The sequence below is a fragment of the Anabrus simplex genome, chromosome X, assembly GCF_040414725.1.
Source record: "Anabrus simplex isolate iqAnaSimp1 chromosome X, ASM4041472v1, whole genome shotgun sequence".
Taxonomy (NCBI): Eukaryota; Metazoa; Arthropoda; class Insecta; order Orthoptera; family Tettigoniidae; genus Anabrus; species Anabrus simplex.
Window position 1 is genome coordinate 18,324,723 of NC_090279.1, and position 21,386 is coordinate 18,346,108.

General features: G+C 39.9%; 1 protein-coding gene across 1 annotated transcript in view; it reads left to right on the forward strand.

The window, feature by feature from the left end:
- LOC137503234 (zinc finger protein 248-like) overlaps window positions 1-11,137 on the forward strand; it is a 40,513-nt gene extending 29,376 nt beyond the window's left edge. Inside the window, exon 3 of the mRNA XM_068230774.1 lies at window positions 11,055-11,137. Within this exon, the coding sequence (XP_068086875.1) occupies window positions 11,055-11,137 (83 nt within the window). The remainder of the gene's footprint in view (window positions 1-11,054) is intronic.
- Window positions 11,138-21,386: the final 10,249 nt, after the last annotated feature.

The following is a 21,386-nucleotide window of genomic DNA, read 5'->3' on the forward strand; positions in this document are numbered from 1 at the left end:
ACCATGGGACCACTTAGTACCACTCTGCGAGGAACACCATGGGTTGACGTTACTTACGATTAGTACCACTCTGCGAGGAACACCATGGTTTGACGTTACTTACGATTAGTACCACCCTGCGAGGAACAACATGGGTTGACGTTACTTACGATTAGTACCACCCTGCGAGGAACACCATGGGTTGACGTTACTTACGATTAGTACCACCCTGCGAGGAACACCATGGGTTGACGTTACTTACGATTAGTACCACCCTGCGAGGAACAACATGGGTTGACGTTACTTACGATTAGTACCACCCTGTGGGGAACACCATGGTTTGACGTTACTTACGATTAGTACCACCCTGTGGGGAACACCATGGGTTGACGTTACTTACAATTAGTACCACCCTGCGAAGAACACCATGGTTTGACGTTACTTACGTTTAATACCACCCTGCGAGGAACAACATGGTTTGACGTTACTTACGATTAGTACCACCCTGCGAGGAACACCATGGGTTGACGTTACTTACGATTAGTACCACCCTGCGAGGAACACCATGGGTTGACGTTACTTACGATTAGTACCACCCTGCGAGGAACAACATGGGTTGACGTTACTTACGATTAGTACCACCCTGCGAGGAACTACATGGGTAGACGTTACTTACGATTAGTACCACCCTGCGAGGAACAACATGGGTTGACGTTACTTACGATTAGTACCACCCTGCGAGGAACAACATGGGTTGACGTTACTTACGATTAGTACCACTCTGCGAGGAACTACATGGTCTACGGTACCTAGGAGTAGTACCATGCTGCCGGACTGAGTGGCCCAGGTGGCTGAGGCACTGGCCTTCAGACGCCAGCTTGGCAGGTTCGATCCTGGCTTAGTCCGGTAGTATTTGATGGTGCTCAAATACGCCAGCCTCGTGTCGGGAGATTTACTGGTATGTAAAAGAACTCCTGCGGCACTACATTCCAGCACCTCGGCGTCTCCAAAAACCGTAAAACTACTTAGTTTTACGTAATGCTAATAACACTATTGTTATTGTAGTACAATTCTCTGAAGATCATCACAGGTCTGGGCATTGTCTGTGATTAGTACTATAGTGTGCATCACACGGAGGATGCAGAGGGGGCACTCGGCTGCACAGACTAGTGCTAGTAAGAAAACGTGCCGAGCACTTCGCTCGAATAGGTTGGTTCTACCGTGTTCGGAATGGGTCTGCGTTATCTTTGAGTAGTACTACTATATAGTAATCCCATGGGTCCCGGTTGCCTCTGATTAGTACCACTATGATAAGAAAACCACAGGATTGTGCATTGCCCGGTTTAATACCACTATGTGAGGAACACCATGGGTCTAGGTTGCATTTGATTAGTATCACTATGTGGGAAACACCACGGGCCTAGATTGCATGTGATTAGTACTACTATGTGACGAACAACATGGTCTAGGTTGCCTGTGATTAGTACTACTATATGAGGAACACCATGGGTCTAGGTTTTTGTGTTTAGTACCACTATGTGAGGAACACCACGTATCTAGGTTGCCTGTGATTAGCACCACTATGTGAGGAACACCACGGGTCTAGGTTGCCTGTGATTTGCACTACTATATGAGTAACACCATGGGTCTGCATTGCCCGTGATTGTATAAGGAATTCCATGCGTATTGGTTGACTGTGTTTCATACTACTCTTTGTGGAACACCATGGGCCTTGTTTGCCGGTGAGTTGTGTTGGTAATGGCGAGGTAGCCAGGCAGTGACTTGTGCTCTAGGCTTTTTTGCTATTTGCTTTACGTCGCACCGACACAGATGTCTTATGGCGACGATGGGATGGGAAAGGCCTAGGAAGTGGAAGGAAGCGGCCGTGGCCTTAATTAAGGTACAGCCCCGGCATTTGCCTGGTGTGAAAATGGGAAACCACGGAAAACCATCTTCAGGGCTGCCGACAGTGGGGCTCGAACCCACGATCTCCCGATTACTGGATACTGGCCGCACTTAAGCGACTGCAGCTATCGAGCTCGGTGCTCTAGGCTTTCAAGATTTTATAGTGGATATATGATGTTTGGCTGAAAAGAATGCAATTATTTCAAACTGTAAGTACTCATGTTTAAACTGACGTAAAAACATTTCAATTGTAGCAAGTGCTGTAAATCAATTTTTAAACTGTAGGGAGATTCAGTGCAATCTATAACAGTGTTTACAAAGTTGTTACCAACATAGAGTGTTGACATTTCTGTGGCGTCAGGTGAACTATCGATTGTTACAAACTACTACCAGCTTCAATGCTCAATGTTTCCAAGGAGTAAAATGGTATTGTATTGAATCGATTGCAACGAGTACTGCCAACATCACGAAAGTTTATCTGAACAGAGCATAAGTATTTCCTGTTGTAAAATGTGTGTGTGCGGAAATTGTTCAAAAGCTGTGGCACGCCAGGATGTAAATGGAAAAATTCAGTGCAAGTTATGCAGTAATCTATTTCGTAGTGCATGTGTAAATTTTGCGGAAGAGTACGGGAAAATCTTGCGATCCAATGATGAGATGTGGTGATGCAGTAATTGTGAGAAAACTCCCTGTAGTAATGTGAGTGATCAGGAGGGCAGTAATGTTGTAGAAAATATACCGACTGTAAGCGAGATATATCGACTTCTGTTTTCAATTAGCAAAGAAGTTAAGGAATCGTGTAAGAATCTTGAGGTAGAGCTCGGTAAATCACTGAACTCGGTTCATGAGAAACTGGAGGAAAACTTTATTTTACTTAAGAGTCATGCAGAAGAACTGAAATCATGTAAGGAAGTTATTGAGAGCCTTAAATCAGACAACTGTGCATTAAAGGACAAGATAAGCAACTTACAGCAACAAATAGATGATCTGGACCAATATGGAAGGCGTAATACTCTGGAGATACATGGGATTCCTGAAACGCCAAATGAAGATGTGATCTCCTTAGTGAAAAATGTAGGTCGGGCATAAGATGTTACTGTGACTGATAATATGATTGACACATGTCATAGGTTAAAAAAGCCAGTAAGTCAACCTCACGCAGGATTTATCGTGAAATTTGTTAAAAGATTTGACATGGATATGTTTCTCCAGAGGCGTCAGATTAAACGTAACTTGAGCTGTGCTGACATTGGACTTACCTCTGGGGGGCCTATCTATGTCAACCAAAATCTCACTATAAACAGATGGATTATTTTCAGTGAAGCGAGAAAGGTAAAAAGGGAGACAGATTTTGCATATTTGTGGGTGGATAATGCAGGAAATATTAAACTTAGGAAGAAATCAAGTGACAGTTATGTATATACTCTTAGAACGATTGATGATGTTAAGAATTTGGCATGATATAGATGGCTGTAAGGGATAAATTGTTATCATTTTACTATCAGAATGTTAGAGGGTTGAACCCCAAAATAAGTGACGTATACACAAGTGTCCTTGCTAGTAATTATGACGTGATCATGGTGACAGAGTCATGGTTGAAGAAGGACGTATATAATGGGGAAATATTTGGTTCAAGTTATAATGTTTTTCGGAGGAATAGTGTTCATAAGAAGGGCGTGGTGGTTTGATAACTGTTGCCAATACTTTTAAATCTGTTCTTGAGAACTTGATGTAGAGAACATCGAATGTGTCTGTGTTAAATTTATTTTAGGTGAAAAGGTATATCTCGTGGTAACTGTTTACTTTCCACCGAACTCTGATTTAGAAACTTATAATATTTTTTTGCTGTACTTGAAAACATCGAATTCATACAACATCACCTAAAATGTTATTATGACGAGTGATTTTAACTTACCTTTCATCAATGATAGTAACTGTAATTTACTTAATTGTGGTCCAAAATACCTCCCTCTGGCTAATTTTATTGCTTTATTCAATCTGAATTCATTAAATAACGTAAAAAATGCTAGTGGTAAAACACTTGATTTAGTTCTGCCCAACTATGTAGGAAATATTAATGTATTCAGAAGAGATTACCCGCTTGTGCCTGAGGATTCTAATCATCCTGCTTTATATTTTGAACTGGTTGCTAACACTGAGCGAGTCAAAATACGAGTATAACCTGTCAACATCTACAATGTACAGAAGGCCGATTTTTATGAATTGTATGTATCGTTACAAAAATATGACTGGAATCAGTTACTGTTGAGTGAGGACCCTAATAATGCAGTAAGCTATTTTTATGACGTCCTTAATAAACTTTTCACCAAATAAGTTTCTGAAAATCAGTGAATAAGAAAATAATGTACCCTTGTTGGTTTGCATTAGATATAGTTAAAATGTTGAAATTAAAGGAGATTCACAGGAAGCACATGAAGCATTCTTAATACAGTGCTCACATATACAAACAATTAAGAAAACAGTCTAAGACACTTATTGCAAGGGCATATAAATTGTATATATTACAGTCACAGAATAATATAAAAAATGATCCGAAAACGTTTTGGGGTTTCATAAAAAGTAAGCGAAATAATAGTTTGTTCAAACAGTGTATGACATAGGGTGGAAACGATTGGTAACTGCGCAAGGAAGAGCCAATGCGTTTGCATGTTATTTTCAAACTGTTTATGCACCCCAGCCTTCTTTATATATAGCTTCTGAGTCAGTATCAATGATTACTGCTCACAGTTTGCAGATACGTCCTATACGCGAAGATGAGTACAAAGATGCAGTGACAAAACTTAAGGCATCTAAATCGGCGGGAATTGATCACACACCTTCTTACATTATTAAAGGATGTGCAGAAGTGCTAATGGTTTCACTATGGGCCATATATAATTTAATTCTTGAGAAGACGCAAATATTTCCTGAGATTTGGAAAATAAATAAAATAACTCCGATCCTTAAATCTGGTGATAGTTAGAAAATTGAGAACTACGGAGCTATCTCAATAATATGTGCTCCAGCGAAGCTCTTGGAAGAAATACTCTATGTTAGAATATTTAATCATATCAAACCATACGTATCAGAATTTCAGCATGGGTTTTATACCAAGCGTTCTACTACGACTAATCTTATGAACTTTATTCAGGATATTTCTGATTCAATGAATGAAGGGCTTCCTATCAATGCAGTTTATACTGATTTTGCAAACGCTTTTGATAAAATTGATCATGGTATACTTTTGAGTAAATTACCATTATTTGGTTTATCTTCTGAGTTTCTGAAATTAATTTCTCTATATCTGTTAGACAGAAAACAGTCTGTATCTTACGCACAAAATACTTCATTCCAGTTCAAACTTAATTCTGGAGTCCTGCAGGGGCTCAAACCTTGGTCCATTGTTCTTTTTATTATTTATAAATGACTTACCGAAAGTAATAAAATATTCAAAATGCTTACTCTTTGCTGACGACCTAAAGATTTATAAGCAAATTACCGGGTAGGATGATGCTATGGAATTGCAAGCCGATCTGAACAACTGTTACAAACGGTGTGTTGCAAAAAGGCTTTTTTAAATATTAAAAAGTGTTTGGGGATCACATTTTATCGTAATAAGAATGTGACTATGAATAACTACAGTATATATGGTGAGATCTTGCAGAGGTGTAATTTAATAAATGATCTGGGTGTTATGCTTGATTCAAAACTTTCATTCAACAGTCATATTCACAAAATTATAAATGATGGATTTAAACAATTACGGTTCCTCGTTAGAAATAATCAGGAACTTAGGGATGAATATACTTTAAAAATCTTATTCAGTCATCTTGTTAGAAGTAAACTTGAATATTCATGTGGAGTGTGGGCTCCTCAGTACATGTGTACAATTAACGAAAAAAAAATAAGTTTTGCGACATTTATATTTTAAAAAATATGACCGATCATCATATGATCAAAGAGTTTCTTATAGAACTCTATTAAATGAATTTGGTTTAATGCAGCTCAGTACACGTAGAATATTAGCTCAACAGATATTTCTTTACAAGATAGTTAATGGAATATTAGATAACCAAGAGTTTCTTAAAAGAATCAACTTCAATACCAGGAGGGTAACTTTTAGTTTGAGACAAACATTTTACTGCCCCTTCTCAAACACCTCACATCATAAAAATTCACCTGTTGTAAAAATGTTTGAAGTATATAACAGAAGATCTTCAGACAGGAGACAAATAAATTTTGCTTTATCACTTCTTTTATTTTCAAAAATATCAAAACATTATTTATATTATAATGAATAATTTATTGGAGGAAATTAATTCAGCAATGAAATATGACGTATGTAATGCCACTATTACTTTTACAATGTATATGTGTTTGTGCATTTGCTATACTTATGAATATTTTTCTTTTTTCTCTGCTAATTTGTTTTATCTTCTTTAACTTGAATATTTTATGTGTTTGTATGTTTTATTGAAAATGTGTTTAAATTATTCTTAATTTAGTCATGGAAATGTTGGCTTTTTAATTTTTATATATTATTTTGTACATATAGGTAACATTTATATATTGAACGTGTTTTGTACCATCCATTGTAATTGGGGATATACCTTGTTATGGATGTATTAATTAATAAATAAATAAAGTAGTTCACCGTGTGAGGAACACCATGGGTCTAGGTTGCCTGTGAATTGTACCACTATGTGAGGAACACCATTGGTCTAGGTTGCCTGTCATTAGCACCACTATGTAAGGAACACCATTTGTCAATGTTGCCTGTGAATTGTACCACTCTGAGAGAAACACCACGGGTCTAGGTTGCCAGTGATTAGCACCACTATGTGATGAACACCACGGGTCTAGGTTGCCTGTGATTAGTACCACTATGTGAGGAACACCACGTGATTGTGCATTGCCCGTTATTAATACCACTATGCACACTTTACTTTCAAAAGTAAAAAATCAGGAGATTTTGTTTTTGCGGCATATCCAGACATGTTACGACACTTTGATGAAGAATATTTCACACAATTATACTACTCAATTAAGTAATTTCTCCTATTAATTTATTTGTAAACACTGAAATATATCGTGTATTTTATAAATACTGAAATACTGTATGAATTTGAGCTTTAGAACACATGCCTCTTCATTGTAACGGCCTTTGGCGTCTTCATAAATTTCTGAACTAGATTTATGCTGAAAGCACTGGCTTGTAGAATGGGTTTTAAGGTTTAACTTTTCTAGAATTTTTTTTCGGGAAGCTTTGATCTGAATTGAGGTTTTGTCCTCGTATGTATGGTAATTTACTCTCACAGTCGGCATTGCTATATGGAAATGATAAAATAAAAGGCATTACGTTAGAGATTCTGTCATATTTAACCCGTGAGGGGTCGCGTCCTGTCGTATCAACCATTTCAGTTTATTTTGATCAAACCTTCCACGAACACTGTTTATTATACTTCCTTCTCCTCAATGGACTCGTCCACACTTCTGTCACACCACGGTTATCCTTCTCCACTCATTCAGTGAGTGACGACCTGGCTATTCGGTCGTTTCGTTCGCACGCGACTCCTCCCGTTACCTGTCTCCATTCTATTCAACCGAACGTGACTCATCGCGTAAACTTATTAATAATGCGGAACGTGCACTGTTATCATTCATTGTTGAGGAGGAGCCTTGTGTAGATGTGTTAAATGAAATAGCGTGTTAAGTAAGCGTTTGGCGTTATATTGATTTCCGGTCGAAACGACGCGTCTCCTGACGTTACACTCGACACGCATCTGTCTTGCCGGTGCCCACTGAACATCACTTCTCTCTAGATACTTAAAGAACGAGGAAAATCCTGGGATTTTCAAAAAATACAGGAATACTAAATCTGTTCTCAAAATCGGGCGGTAAGTCTCTGGGATCAAGGGAGAGGGAGGAAGGACCAAACGTAGGGAGTTTTCCGCTTAAATCGGGGGAGTTGGCACGTATGCACTATGTAAGAAATGCCATTGGTCTAGGTTGCCTGGAAGTAGTACCACTATGCGAGGAACACCACGGGATTGTGCATTGCCCGTGATTAGTACTACCATGAGTGGATCATGATGGGTCTAAGTTGCCCGTGATTGATACCACTACAGGAGGAACACCATAGTTCTGCTTTACCAGTTATGAGGGGCCAGTTACCTGGATCTGGACCCTTCTGGACAACAGACATCATCTCAGAAAGTAAGGCCTTGTGAATTTGATCCACTGATTGTTTTGGATTCATGTTCATTTTTTTGTCATTCATTTTAGATTCTAGTCAGTGGATACACTTTGAAGTTTTATTTGTCATTTCAGTTCATATCATTGCACCTCCTAACATTGGCGTCGGTGACCTAGCTGTTAGGCCACTTATAAACAACAAATATCATAATCTGGTTTTCTTTATTCCTTTGCATCCTCTAATGATGCCTGTACATTTTGGGATCCATTTTAAACAACAAATATCATCATGGTTTGGTTTTATTTATTCCTTGCGTCCTCTAATGATGCCTGTACAATGTTTTTTCTGGGATTGGTAAAGCCTTATTCTTGATCCCAGGTTCATCCGATTCTGAACAATTAGTAATTATCGTAAATATTTAACACAGGTGCCTTTCGAAAGGAGAGGAACACTTTACTAAAAACACAGTTTGGAAAAGTTTTGTCATTGCAGTATTTAGCCAAATCTCAAAAGAAAGTTTGTGAGTTCATTCGAGGTCTTTCTCTCCCACTATTGAAATACCTTTCCTCTATGTAAAATCTGAAGTAAACCTAACATCTCAGGATTTCTCTTTGTGTTTCGGATATTGTTTTCTTTTCTTACCAGTCTTGGTAATTTTTATATCCTTCCTGACTGTCCGTAATAGTTCATAACGTGTGACATGATCTGTACGGGATAATCGTAGACCCACATCTGAAAGGCTTCTTATTATTGTTGTTTTCAGTGGCTGCAGTCGCTGTCCTTATTTCTACATCATATAGAAAGATAATGAAGGTGTAGTATCGCACCAATCAAAGCTTAGTGCGGATGTTCAAATAGTTACTGTTCAGTATTTAACTGATTGTTACAAAGACATTCCATTCTATTCAGTTTTTAATTTCGACTGATTGGTCTCAATCTCAATTAATATAGCTTCTTAGGTATTTAAATATTTCCCTTTCTGAAATTTCGGCACCGTTTAGAAATTGCACCGAAAAAACTTTTGTTAACTAAAAACTATAAGTTTTGACTTTAACCATCAGTTGTTATAAAGCGTCCAAGGAATCGGCAAGTAGAAGTATCATCTGCGTACCTGATATTGTGATGCTCGCCATTAATAAGTATTCCCTGGCGCACATCTAGCAAGGCCTCCCTCAATATAAATTCAAGAGTACTGGAGACGAAACGCACCCTCGTTGGTTACCAGACTGGATGCCAATTTTTGCCGATTGTTAACTCCACGAAATCATATAGCAAATGTTCGACTCGAGTGTAAGTTTTTAAAAGGTACGTATATCATTATCAATTCCAGTCTCGTTGAGGATACGTATAACTTTAGAATGTTGCATATGTCAAAGGCTTCCTCATAATCTGAGAAACAAACATATCACAATGGACATTTCAGAATCTTTGAGAGAAAACCAGTACATAAGTAATTTCTTCTCTTGTGCGAAGAACATTCCTAAAGCTAAACTCTGTGTGGAACATTTGTTCCCACGAGGTCTCCATCGTATCCTGGTGTCTATTCCTTTCTTATAGAGTATTATTGCTCTCATAATCTCTTCACTGATAATACTAGGACTGTATTCCGAATTTATTTCACATCACGGCTTATATTGAGTGTGAAGTTTCTCCATCCTCTCCCTCCATTCTGACCTACAAGGCTCATCGTCCTTCTCCTTTCACCTTCTCCAGCTCAGTATAAAGCAGCTGCCTCCTAAAGCCTTTTGTGAACGTTTAAGTAATTCCAGTATTGCCCCGCTTTTTCATTCCAGCATTTTATGTTTCAACGTCATTTAAAACATTTTTGTAGGTCCCCTCAGTTTCTCTGCGCTCGCAATGTATTAAAATCGTCTCGCGACGTTTTATGTCCCGCCATTTACACTACGTCAGGCTGCTCGAGATGGGGAAAAATCGAAGTATAATGGTGTCACAACTGACCTATGTAACCACGGCATGATGACCGAACCAGACAGCACACATATTACAACAACACATGGGCAGAACTAGCCTTTTTTAAACGTCGGGAAACTGCGCAAGTCGCCTAACAACTATGATGAAAGGGTTATCTACTTAACAAATTTATACAAAAGGTAGGACATTTCGGATGAGCGGGTTGCGTACCCAAAAGTTATTTTTCAATGTGTTCTTCACATGGGTGTGGGACAAAACAACAGACACCATAACCATGCAACCAGTGTACAACGTATGAATGTGAGATAGACGCTGTTTGTAAATTGCACACAAAGTAGCAAATATTCTTGGCATTAAAAATTTCAGAGCATATAATTGAGAATGAAACGCAATCAGTGATGAATCTGTGGAAGAGGGAATCAATGGAAGACTGCAAGAACATTTTAAACCTAGATGAAGCTGGGCTGTTTTTCATTGTGTTGCTCAGCATGCCTTTCGCATTTAAATGTGATAAATGCCGTGGTGTGAAACTGAGGAAATTGGGCTCACATTGATGTAAGCCCATGCTGGTGGCTCTGAGATGCTCCACTCCTTCGTGATGGATAAATATAAAAAGCCTCCCTGCTTCAAGAATGTGCGATCATCGGCAACTGCCTATGATGCCAACCCTAAAGCTTGACGACCACATATCTTTTTTGACAGCAGTTAGCTGCTCTCGATTCAAAAATGGGCGTGAAAAATAGGAAAATCCTTCTTTTCATCGACTGTTGTCCTGCAGATCCTGTGGATGTTAATTTCAGGAATGTGCTGTTAGAATTTCTGCCTGCTAACTGCACATGCATGCTGCACCCTATGGATGTCGGTATTATACACCCCTTTAAGTCATTCTATTGGGAGAAGTTGGTACAGCTTATTTAATTCCTTATAGATGCTGGAAATGTTCCATCATAATTTAGAGTTTCAATCTTCGTTGCACTTAACTTCATTGCAATGTCCTAGAAGGCTGTGAAGCTAACTACGATCTCAAATTGTTTCTTGATAGTAGGATTCTTCAAGAATCGTCCCGACACTTGCCTGCCAGTGGATGAAGCAGAAGAACAAGAGCACAGTGAAGTGGTGTCTTAAAATGCTGAGACACGTGCAATAGTGGACATTTTATCGTAGATATGTCCTCTATAGAGGGGCTTGAAAGCAATTTTCATGACTTTAAGGAGCTTGGAAAGTAAAAAAGAGGACATCAGAAATAAAAAGTGTAGACATATCTATTCTAGTCTATTTCGGTAGGAATCTGTGTTTGTGTAGTTTTTCATCTGAAATGTTTGTTACAAATGTTATAATTAGGTACAAGGTCATTTTTAGACCAAATAGGCTACCTTGTCTGTTGTAGCCTATTCCCTTTCCCGCTGAGAATCTTTTGGAATGTTTGTGATATTACTGACAGAGGGAAAAGAAAAGCTGAAATTCAAGAGTACTGTTGGAACATACAACTCTGGAAGCCCCACTATCTTGCGACAAATTACGTTATTAACTTCTTTCTTGTATATGGCAGCACATGGTGAGTCTTCTGTTATTAGTGTTGGTTCCTCTTCAAATTGACGTCTTAATATAAATGATTCATGTGTGAGGGAGGAGGTTGTTATACATCTCGACGTAAATCGCAGGTCCTATTTCAGCAAAACCTGGTACTCATATTACCATCTGAGGGAGGGGGAAGAATATATCAGTAACAATCTTAGGGACAGTAGGGGAGAAGGTAGCATGTAAAAATAATTGATAATAGTGTAGAATACACAGTTAACTCCAGTTCCAGCACCCGCCAACTTGGGGTGAAAAGGAAAATGTCCGAACTGGCCGAGATTATTGTTGAGTGCAGTTTCTGCGGTCGATTAGTGACAGTCCCATTAACAGTTGGAATTGTATACAAATCCATGATGCGACATGACAATACTTACCATTATCACCCCATTTTATTATTAAGTTCAGTGGATCAACTATATCCTAGACAAGTTGATGATCTGCCACAAGGACATAGTTTAATAAACCTGAAAAACAGATAACAATAACTTTTAAAACAATTTGTAACATATCAGTCGCTATCACAATAAAGATATCTACATAAATTATCATCATACAGCTAGAGAAAATACTAAAAGTAAACATTTAATGGGCAACATTGCGAAATACAGGTACTTTAATGGGAAACGTAGGCACTGTATCATTCTAAAGTGCATGCGAGGCCTTCACTGTTTAATTCATGACATAAGAGTACAATGATTTTTCTTTCTTTCTTTCTGACTACACCCCGCGAAGATCGACATCTCAACCGAAAGCCATTGCAGGACAGATCTGTGTCCTCCTCGACTCTAGCACAACAGTGGAACAGTGTAACACATCGTACACTATGAGGAGTGACAGTCCGTCGCCGTTTATTACGGCCTGGGTTACCGGCGCGTCGTCCACTTCTCCGCCTACCTTTGACTGTGTCCATAAACATGCTAGACTGCAATGGTGCATGGAACGACGTCACTGGAGACATGAATGGCAGCAGATAGTGTTTTCAGTCGAATCCAGATTCTGTTTTGTTTGAGCCAACTCAAGGCCTTATGGTGTGGGGTGCTATTGGGTTCAACCACAAATCACAGTTGGTGCGTGTCCAGGGCACTGTGACCAGTTTGACCTACGTGATGTCAGACTGTTGTCCTGGCCCGGCCGATCACCGGACTTTTCGCCAATCGAAAATGTGTCTGGTATGGTGAAAAGATAGTGCGGCGTTGTGTCGCAATGCCAACCACCAAAGATGAACTGTGGAACTAGGTGAATGATTCCGGATGGCTATACACCAGGACGTCATTCACGCCTTATACGTGTCGATGCCATCACGTATGGAACAAGTTATCAGTGCCCATGGAGGACTCAGGACACCTGCTGAACTTAGGTAACTGAAATGCTAAACGTTTCTGCAGAACATACTAGTGAACATGTCCTGTGAGTATGAATTTCCTATCTAGTCTTTCAAGGTGTTCTGTTTCTTATGAACGTGAGTGTAGTTCGAGGCTGCAGGGGGGAGTTCTTGTTGCTATAGGTATCCGATAGAAAGCAGCAATAGTGACATACACGTTCTTAGTTTCCAGGGGCTCTCACTGTACATGGCTACTCTTTTCACTCAGTGATACTGGCCACATACACTCGCTAATAAAAGAACCTAGCATTAAGTATACTGCATCAAATCTATCCAAAACTGGTAAATGCACGATGGATAACTCCCCGAAGTAATTCATATCGGTAATTGGGAGTCTTAGCGTTCTTAGAGTCTCGTCTGTGAAAATGATGTGGAGCCCGTTTAATACAAATGTTGCAGACACTTTCACTTCCTTCGCTAATTCCGAAATCAAACTAGAGAGAGATTTCTCGTGTTGGTGCGTCTTCGTAATTCGTTCCCTAATTTCCGTGGACGAAAAAACACGTTTTTCTTTATTTACTTCATTTAATACGAAGAAAAATAAAGAGAGGAGAATCCACATAGAGAGAAAAGAAAACGGCATCGTTAATCCTCCAGAGCATAAGAGCTTGGAATTGCTCCTCTGTGTCTTGGGGTTTAACCTTGGACAGATTGATGTAACGTGCGAGGTGGCGTGGAGGTACTTTCTCACCATTATGATTGAACTTGCTCTAATAACAAAATTACTAATTTCAATGTATCATATATTGATGTATTATGGTTATTAACTCAATAGCATGACATTTTATCGAAAATAAATATATATATTCAGTACTAATTAGCTTCACAGCGTATGAATCTTGACATGCTCATAAATAATCCTTATTAAACACCTTATCTTGCTGAATTCAGCTGACAGGCTTACGTTCTTCTGACTACGTTATGCATAGCCCTGGGTCGTGGGGATGGATTACTATTCTCTCACTGACAATGATAAGTAATTCGTTTGCGAGTATAATTTCCTCTGACTCTTTCACTTTCCATGTTCGTACACTTTAAAGTTAGTTGCAAGATATCATTCGTGAAAAGAATGCTCCAAACTTCTTCAGGCTTCTTCACTTCTTGCTGTTACTCTCACTTCCGCTAAATGAGTGACAACGTTGTGGGTTCGAGTACATTAGATTTTAGGGGGCGGAGTTTGTGTCCACTTTGTAACGCAATCCTTTCCTGCTATGGTCACAACCGTTGAGAAAGACGAACGGAAACGGTGGTGTTGGGTTCAAGGAGACACTTTATTGCACCGCTTGACAATACTCCCTCTTTATATGAATGCACACCCTACACTACAATGCCACAGGCATCCGGAAAAATGCAACGAATGTGGGGAGAGGTATGTGGCAGCCAAGGCCACTAAGTTTAAAAATAAGCGCAATTAAACAAAATACACTTCTGCCAGGTCACAGAAGACACAACGCTACCACTCCCGGTTTAATGGTGTTTGACTGGGTTTAGACCTGACGACGTAAATATCAAATTCTCTTAAACAATTTGGCATACGAGATAGACATTTCATATTATGGTTCTGCTGTGTAACTTAGATTTATGAAAGAACTATCCTTAAAACAATACAACCGTAAGGGGTTTTGACTAGGTGGAGGAGTCTGATGACCAAAATATTCATTCCTCTCAAACTGTTTGACATAAGAGTTTGACACTTCACACGATGGTTGCTCCTATATATCTCAGATGAATGGTCTTGCAACAACACACCCCTGAGTGGTTTTGATGAGGTGCGTGATGGGGTGAGGCCCGATGACAACAATGCCAATTCTCTGTGCTCCGGGGTATACGTGGAACGCAGAGAGGTGAAGGAAGGTGCAGGTATGAATGGTCTAACTACAATATCAAGAATTGAATTAAAATGTTAACAAAGGTTATATTTCTTTCAATATAAAACTCAAGTGTGACAAATTTCCATCAGGTGAAAGAACAATGAAATATCAGGTACAATGCCAAAGAAGGGTATCACACCCCAAGAATCGGGAATTTAACAAGTTTGGGCTTCAAGCCCCGATTTACAGTTTCTGAGCTACGAGCTCAAGTTACAAGATGTACAATTCAAATTGAGGAATAATTCTGTCAAACGCAGAAATCCCCTAATTCAAGAGCACTTGCTCCCAAAATTGCAATATCTAGCCTTCCAGAGGCACCCTTCACTATTACAAAACTTTGAAAAGAGCTTACATGCTCTCGGTTTCTTACAGCCCGCTCAAGGCAACATTACATCAAAATATTACAATCTCTGGCCTCGCCAGGCACGAATTGCAAATGGAAATTATTTTACACAGGGGTATCTAGTACCCAACCTACCGGTTCTATGCGGAAAAGAACAGGTTAAATAAATGGCCCGAACACAAAATGAATGGAGGCGAACACTGCACTCCCAGATAATGAAATATTAAAAGCTGCAGGGCTCTCGGCCGATGAAACAGGGGCTAGTCCCAAGCTACCAAGGTGGCTCGCATGGAAATCACTTCAATACATTACAGGAAGAAAACAGTTACGAAAACGTAGGCACATCAAACCAATATGAAGGGGAGCTCGAGAGGGTAATTCACTCCCTATCCCCGATTTACAGTTAAAAACTTTATGAAATTTTACATTAGCCGAAAAGAGATTTACATTTTAGAAATGTTTGTTACATAGTTAAAGAGTCGGACCTTCCCCTCGGATAAATTTGCGGAGACAGCAAGAAAGGTAGAATTTACGTGGCAATTACCGAGTAGATGTTCTGCCGGCCGAAGAAGAGGCGACGCGCCTCCTGCCTTAACACACTTAGAAAGACGGCGATCAATTGACAAGGAGACCAGAAAAGCCGCAGTTTATATAGCCTCAGGGAAGGTTCGAGAGGATTCTGGACTAATCCAGATACACCCTCTCAATTCAAAGTGAACAAGAAATGCGGGATTGGTAGAAAATTAATTACAAAAATTCATGGTTAGCCAGATTCAAAACTGGCGGAAGGAAAATGAAGTGTTGCCAACCCAAAAATAAATGAACATAGATTCAGTAATGAAAATCTAAAAGTACAGAGTGCATTATCAGAGTTTCTTGTAGTGACATCTGTGGAAAAATGTCCAAACTTCTTGATGTATAGCAATACGAAGAAGAAATTCAATCAGTTTAGGAAACTTCATAATTCACAATTACTTAATATTTCAGTAGTGACATCTTCCGTTCAAAGTTCTAAGTTCATGTAGTATCAGTTTCACCTTTTGATCGATAGAGGAGTTTATTAAGGCGCTTATTTTGAATGAGCTGAGTTGAGGTGTACCTCCCGGTACAGATCTGCCCCCAAATGTCCTTCCTTGGGGTGACACAGAAGAATTCTGAGAAAACATTTCCAGTAGAAAAAAAGTCTAAGTCTTTTTCGAAAGTAGATTTGTAGAAAAATTAGTAAATCCAGATTTGAATTGTCCTTGTGGTCGTGGAAGCTAGATACATGCCGATAGGTTTGACGGCAAGACCTGCCGCCGCTGCCGATACTCAGGTGAGGTCGTCCGGACCCCCCCCCCTCCAGTACCCTCAGATACACCTCTCCCGCTACTATGAGAGGGGTAGCGCCGCAGATTAGATGTGTATGTGCAGTCCCCAGATGTGTTGGCGGTAGGGTTACCGCACTTCAGCTTTTGCCGGGAGATGGACTCCGGCGTGCCGTTCAGAAGGAGTGGGCTCGTTCTCCACACTTGTATCTCTCGCTAGATATTGCAGCACGGCAGCTAACGGCTGAGAGTGTACTAAAACAGTAAGATCTACGCGACAGAAAAGTGTTGTTGCTTGAGATTGGAGAGTACGACCTTTATTGGTGAGGCAGAGGGGCGGGCGGCGTAGGAGGTGAGTGTGTGTTGAATGTGCGGAGATGAAGGAGACGGGGGCGTGGTAATGGCCACCAGGGAATTGACCACAGAAAAATTCAGAGCATTAGATCGTACACATCAGTTAATAAACCCAACAGGGCAGAAGGTCTTAAATCTATTCTTACAAAAATATAAAAAGAAACATAACCTCCGATTTCTGCCAAATTTAAATGGCTAAAGTAGATGGCCATTAAATTACACAGGTTTCACCTGAGAGACGTGAACCCTGAAGATCTTCTCTGTGGCTGGATTACTGACCAATAATGTAACTGGTGTCAAAACAATGTAAAATAACGCACGGCCCATGGAATCTGGGGGGCAAGCTTGCCCGCGGGAACAAAATTCCTAACCATGACTTGATCTCCGACTTTTAAATTGGTGGGCCTCCGTCCACGATCATATCTTTCCCTAACCTTTTCATGGGAAACTTTAAGATTGGCTTTAGCCTTCTTCCATAAATGTCTAATATTGTCGGGATTTATTATCTCTGGCAATATATCATTAAGTGACCAAAGGTTAGAGAGCGGCGTGTTAGGAACAAATTTAAACATAAGAGAAGGTGGAGTAAACTTATGGGACTCATGAACCTCTGAATTTAAAGCAAAGGCCAACCAATGCAGGGACGTATCCCACCTGGAAAGATCTTCATGATGAAATACGATTACAGCAGATCTAAGATTACGATTGACTCGTTCAGCCAAAGGTGGTTGAGAATAATAAGCGGAAGTAGTTAGCGTAGTTACATGTGATATAGACAGATCAAAACTGAATTTACGGAATAAGTTGGATGTGAATGCCTTAGCATTATCGAAAACTATATATTGACAGGGGCCAAAAGACGCAAATATGGTATTCAAACAAGAAATGGTGGACTGAGTGGTTGCCAGCTTATTCGAAAATAACCAGGAAAATCTAGGGAAACCATCTACACACACTAGAATGAAACAGTTTGACTTACGAAATTAAAATTTCTCATGATTGGTGCTCTTAATCGTTCTTACATTTTAAATAAAATGTGGTCTTAAAGAAATACACCTCTAAAGAGTTCTGACCAGGGGTGAAGCCTGACGACAAAATGTTCATTTCTGTGATACCCTTCGCCCTATGACGTTGAAATATTTATACGATGGTTGCTCTTCAATGTTTTAGTTTAGAAATAAGAAGTGATCTTATGCGGGGTTTTGACTGAGGTGAGTGTTGACAGACCTGGTGAAATGGATTTTCATTCCTCCGAAACCTTTGTTTCTGGGTCAAGGAATGGAAATACTATTCACAATGTGTGCACTACTTCACCTATCACTCTGATTACAATGTAGAATATCTGTCTGCCTCTTCTTTATACAAATCTCTAATGTTGCACCAATCTGAACCAAATTTTGTATACTTATATTTTAGGATACTGCGGGTAACGCCGTCTACATGAAATTTGGACAGCCCTTTCCATTATCTAGATTTTGGCAAATTAGCAAAGGCTAATTGAGGGACGAAATATAGAATTTGTCGTGCAAGGACGAGGCAACGCCCATTTTAAGCCTCATGACGCGAGGAAGAAAAAAACCTCGGTAAAGCACGTTTTATGGGCCTAAACCAACCCTTTCTCAGATATCGGCACGATACTACCCAGCTGTAGGAATCTGATGAAGAAATGAGCGGCCGAATCATGGCAACGTCAGCTCAAGTGTTCTAGAATACAGGCCTCGTGTTCTAAGGAGACACGTGGCCAAGGATATGTTCTGTTTAAACTCATAGCTAGCCTTAATCTATGAATATCCTTACTGTTTCTTGATTCTCGTTTCATAATCTTATCAGCATTTTGATCGCCAATAGCAATAAAGGGCTTCCGCTATTTACACGGCCGATTTCTAACTAGATTACAGATTTAATCTACGGAGATACTTGTGGTTACCGGATCCACATGGAAAGGGAAGCGCTGACGCTGATTCAGAATTATCTTATAAGAAAATTAGCTATGTGGGATACGATATGGAAAGGAATGTGATTGTAGCGGGAAATCTCGATTTGCCAAGTGTCAATTCGGAAGGTAATGCGACCGACAGGAAGCATGAGCAACAAGTGGCAAATAAGTTAATATGGGAAGAAGAGCTTATTCAGAAAGTGATGGAACCAACTGGAGGGAAGAATATTCTGGACGTGGTGCTGGTAAAACCAGATGAGTTCTATAGAGAAAGCGAAGAAATTGTTGGTATTAGTGATCAGGATGCTTTTTTTGTCATAGTTGTAAATAAATATGATAGAAAAGAAGGTCTTGAAAGTAGGACTACTAGGCAGTACCATATGGCTGGTAAGAAAGACATCAGGAAGTTTTTTAAAAGTAACTAAGATCGGTGGAAAACGGTAAAAAAAATGTAAACTGACTGTGTGATGGGTTTGAGGCAATAGTTGAGGAATGTGAAAATATATTTTTACCTTTAAAGGTGGTAAGGAATGGTAAAGACACACTATATTACAAAAGAGAAGTAAAGAGACTAATAAGATGGTGCAGATTGGAAAGAAATACAGTTAGAAATGGCTGTGGAAGTAAGGAGAAATAGAGGGAATTTACTAGGAAATTGAATATAGCAAATAAGTCGTCTAAGGATAACATCATTGCAAGCATAATTGGCGGTCATACAAATTTTTGTGAAAAATGGAATGGTTCATGGTGTGGGTTACTGTAGTCACGTCCTAGTTCGTGAACCACGGGAAACGGCTGAGTGGCCTAGTAAGTGGTCCTGAGAGTCGGGATACGAGTTGGTATGGAATGGGAGTGGGCATCTCGGACATATTTTGAGTCATGGCCCTCCTTGTGATCAGGCGGCTAGGACTATACACTTCACCGGTGGTCCACCCGTTAGAGGAGAGATCCTCACTTGGACTATGTGTAAGTAGGGTAGCGTCCTGCTTCATGAATTTACTGAGCTCAGATCATTTCAAGCAAGCCTCGGACCTATAGGAGTAACGGAATCCCACTCCTATTTGACAGGCGAACGACTCCTTGGAAACAACTTGGAGAAAGAAATGGAATTCGATGGGGAGCTATCAATATTAATGGAGCTTATGGAAGAAAGAAATCAGAACTGGCTGAGTCAGCAAAGAGGATGCAACTGGATGTGCTAGGAGTAAGTGATATTTGGGTAAGGGGAGTTAACGAGGAAGAGATAGGTGATTATAAAGTGTACTTGACGGGTGTTAGAAAGGGACGGTCAGAGTCTGGGGTAGGGCTCTTTATCAGGAATACCATTGCACGCAACGTAGTTTCTGTTAGGCACGTAAATGAGCGTATGATGTGGGTAGATATGGCTGTTGGAGGAATTAGGACTAGAATTGTCTCCGTGTATTCACCATGTGAGGGTGCAGATGAGGATGAAGTTGACAAGTTTTATGAAGCATTGAGTGACATCGTGGTCGGGGTCAACAGCAAGGATTGAATAGTGTTAATGGGCGATTTCAATGCGAGAGTTGGGAATAGAACTGAAGGATACGAAAGGGTGATTGGTAAATGTGGGGAAGATATGGAAGCTAATGGGAATGGGAAGCGTTTGCTGGACTTCTGTGCTAGTATGGGTTTAGCTGTTACAAATACATTCTTGAAGCATAAGGCTATTCACCGCTACACATGGGAGGCTAGGGGTACCAGATCCATAATAGACTATATCTTAACCGACTTCGAATTCAGGAAATCCGTTAGAAATGTACGAGTTTTCCGGGGATTTTTTGATGACACAGACTACTATCTTATACGTAGTGAACTAAGTATCTATTGGCCTAGGGTAGAGAAAGTGAAATATGTCTGCAAACGAATAAGGGTCCAATGTAGATGAAAGAAACAGAGCGAAAAAAATAGTTGTTGAATCCAAAAAGAAGTCGAGGGAAGATTTTGGTAATAATCTGGAAAGGCTAGGTCAAGCAGCAGGGAAACCTTTCTGGACAGTAATAATCTTAGGATGGGAGGGAAAAAGGAAATGAACAGTGTTTTGAGTAATTCAGGTGAACTCTTAATAGATCCCAGGGAATCACTGGAGGGGTGGAGGGAATATTTTGAACACCTTCTCAATGTGAAAGGTAATCATCCTGGTGGTGTTGCGAACAGCCATGCTCATGGGGAGGAGGAAAATGATGTTGGTGAAATAACGCTTGGGGAAGGGGAAAGGATGGTAAATAAATTTCATTGTCATAAAGCAGCAGCAATAGATGAAATTAGACCTGAAATGCTGAAGTATGGTGGGAAGGCAGGGATGAAATGGCTGCATAGTGTAGTAAGATTAGCATGGAGTGTTGGTAAGGTACCTTTAGGTTGGACAAAAGCAGTAATTGTACCTATCTCTAAGCGAGGGAACAGAAAGTATTGTAACAACTATCAAGGTATCTCATTGATTAGTATACCAGGCAAAGTATTCACTGGCATCTTGGAAAGGAGGGTGCGTTCAGTCGTTGAGAGGAAGTTGGATGAAAACCAGCGTGGTTTCAGACCACAGATAGGCTGTCAGGATCAGATTTTCAGTATACGCCAGGTAATAGA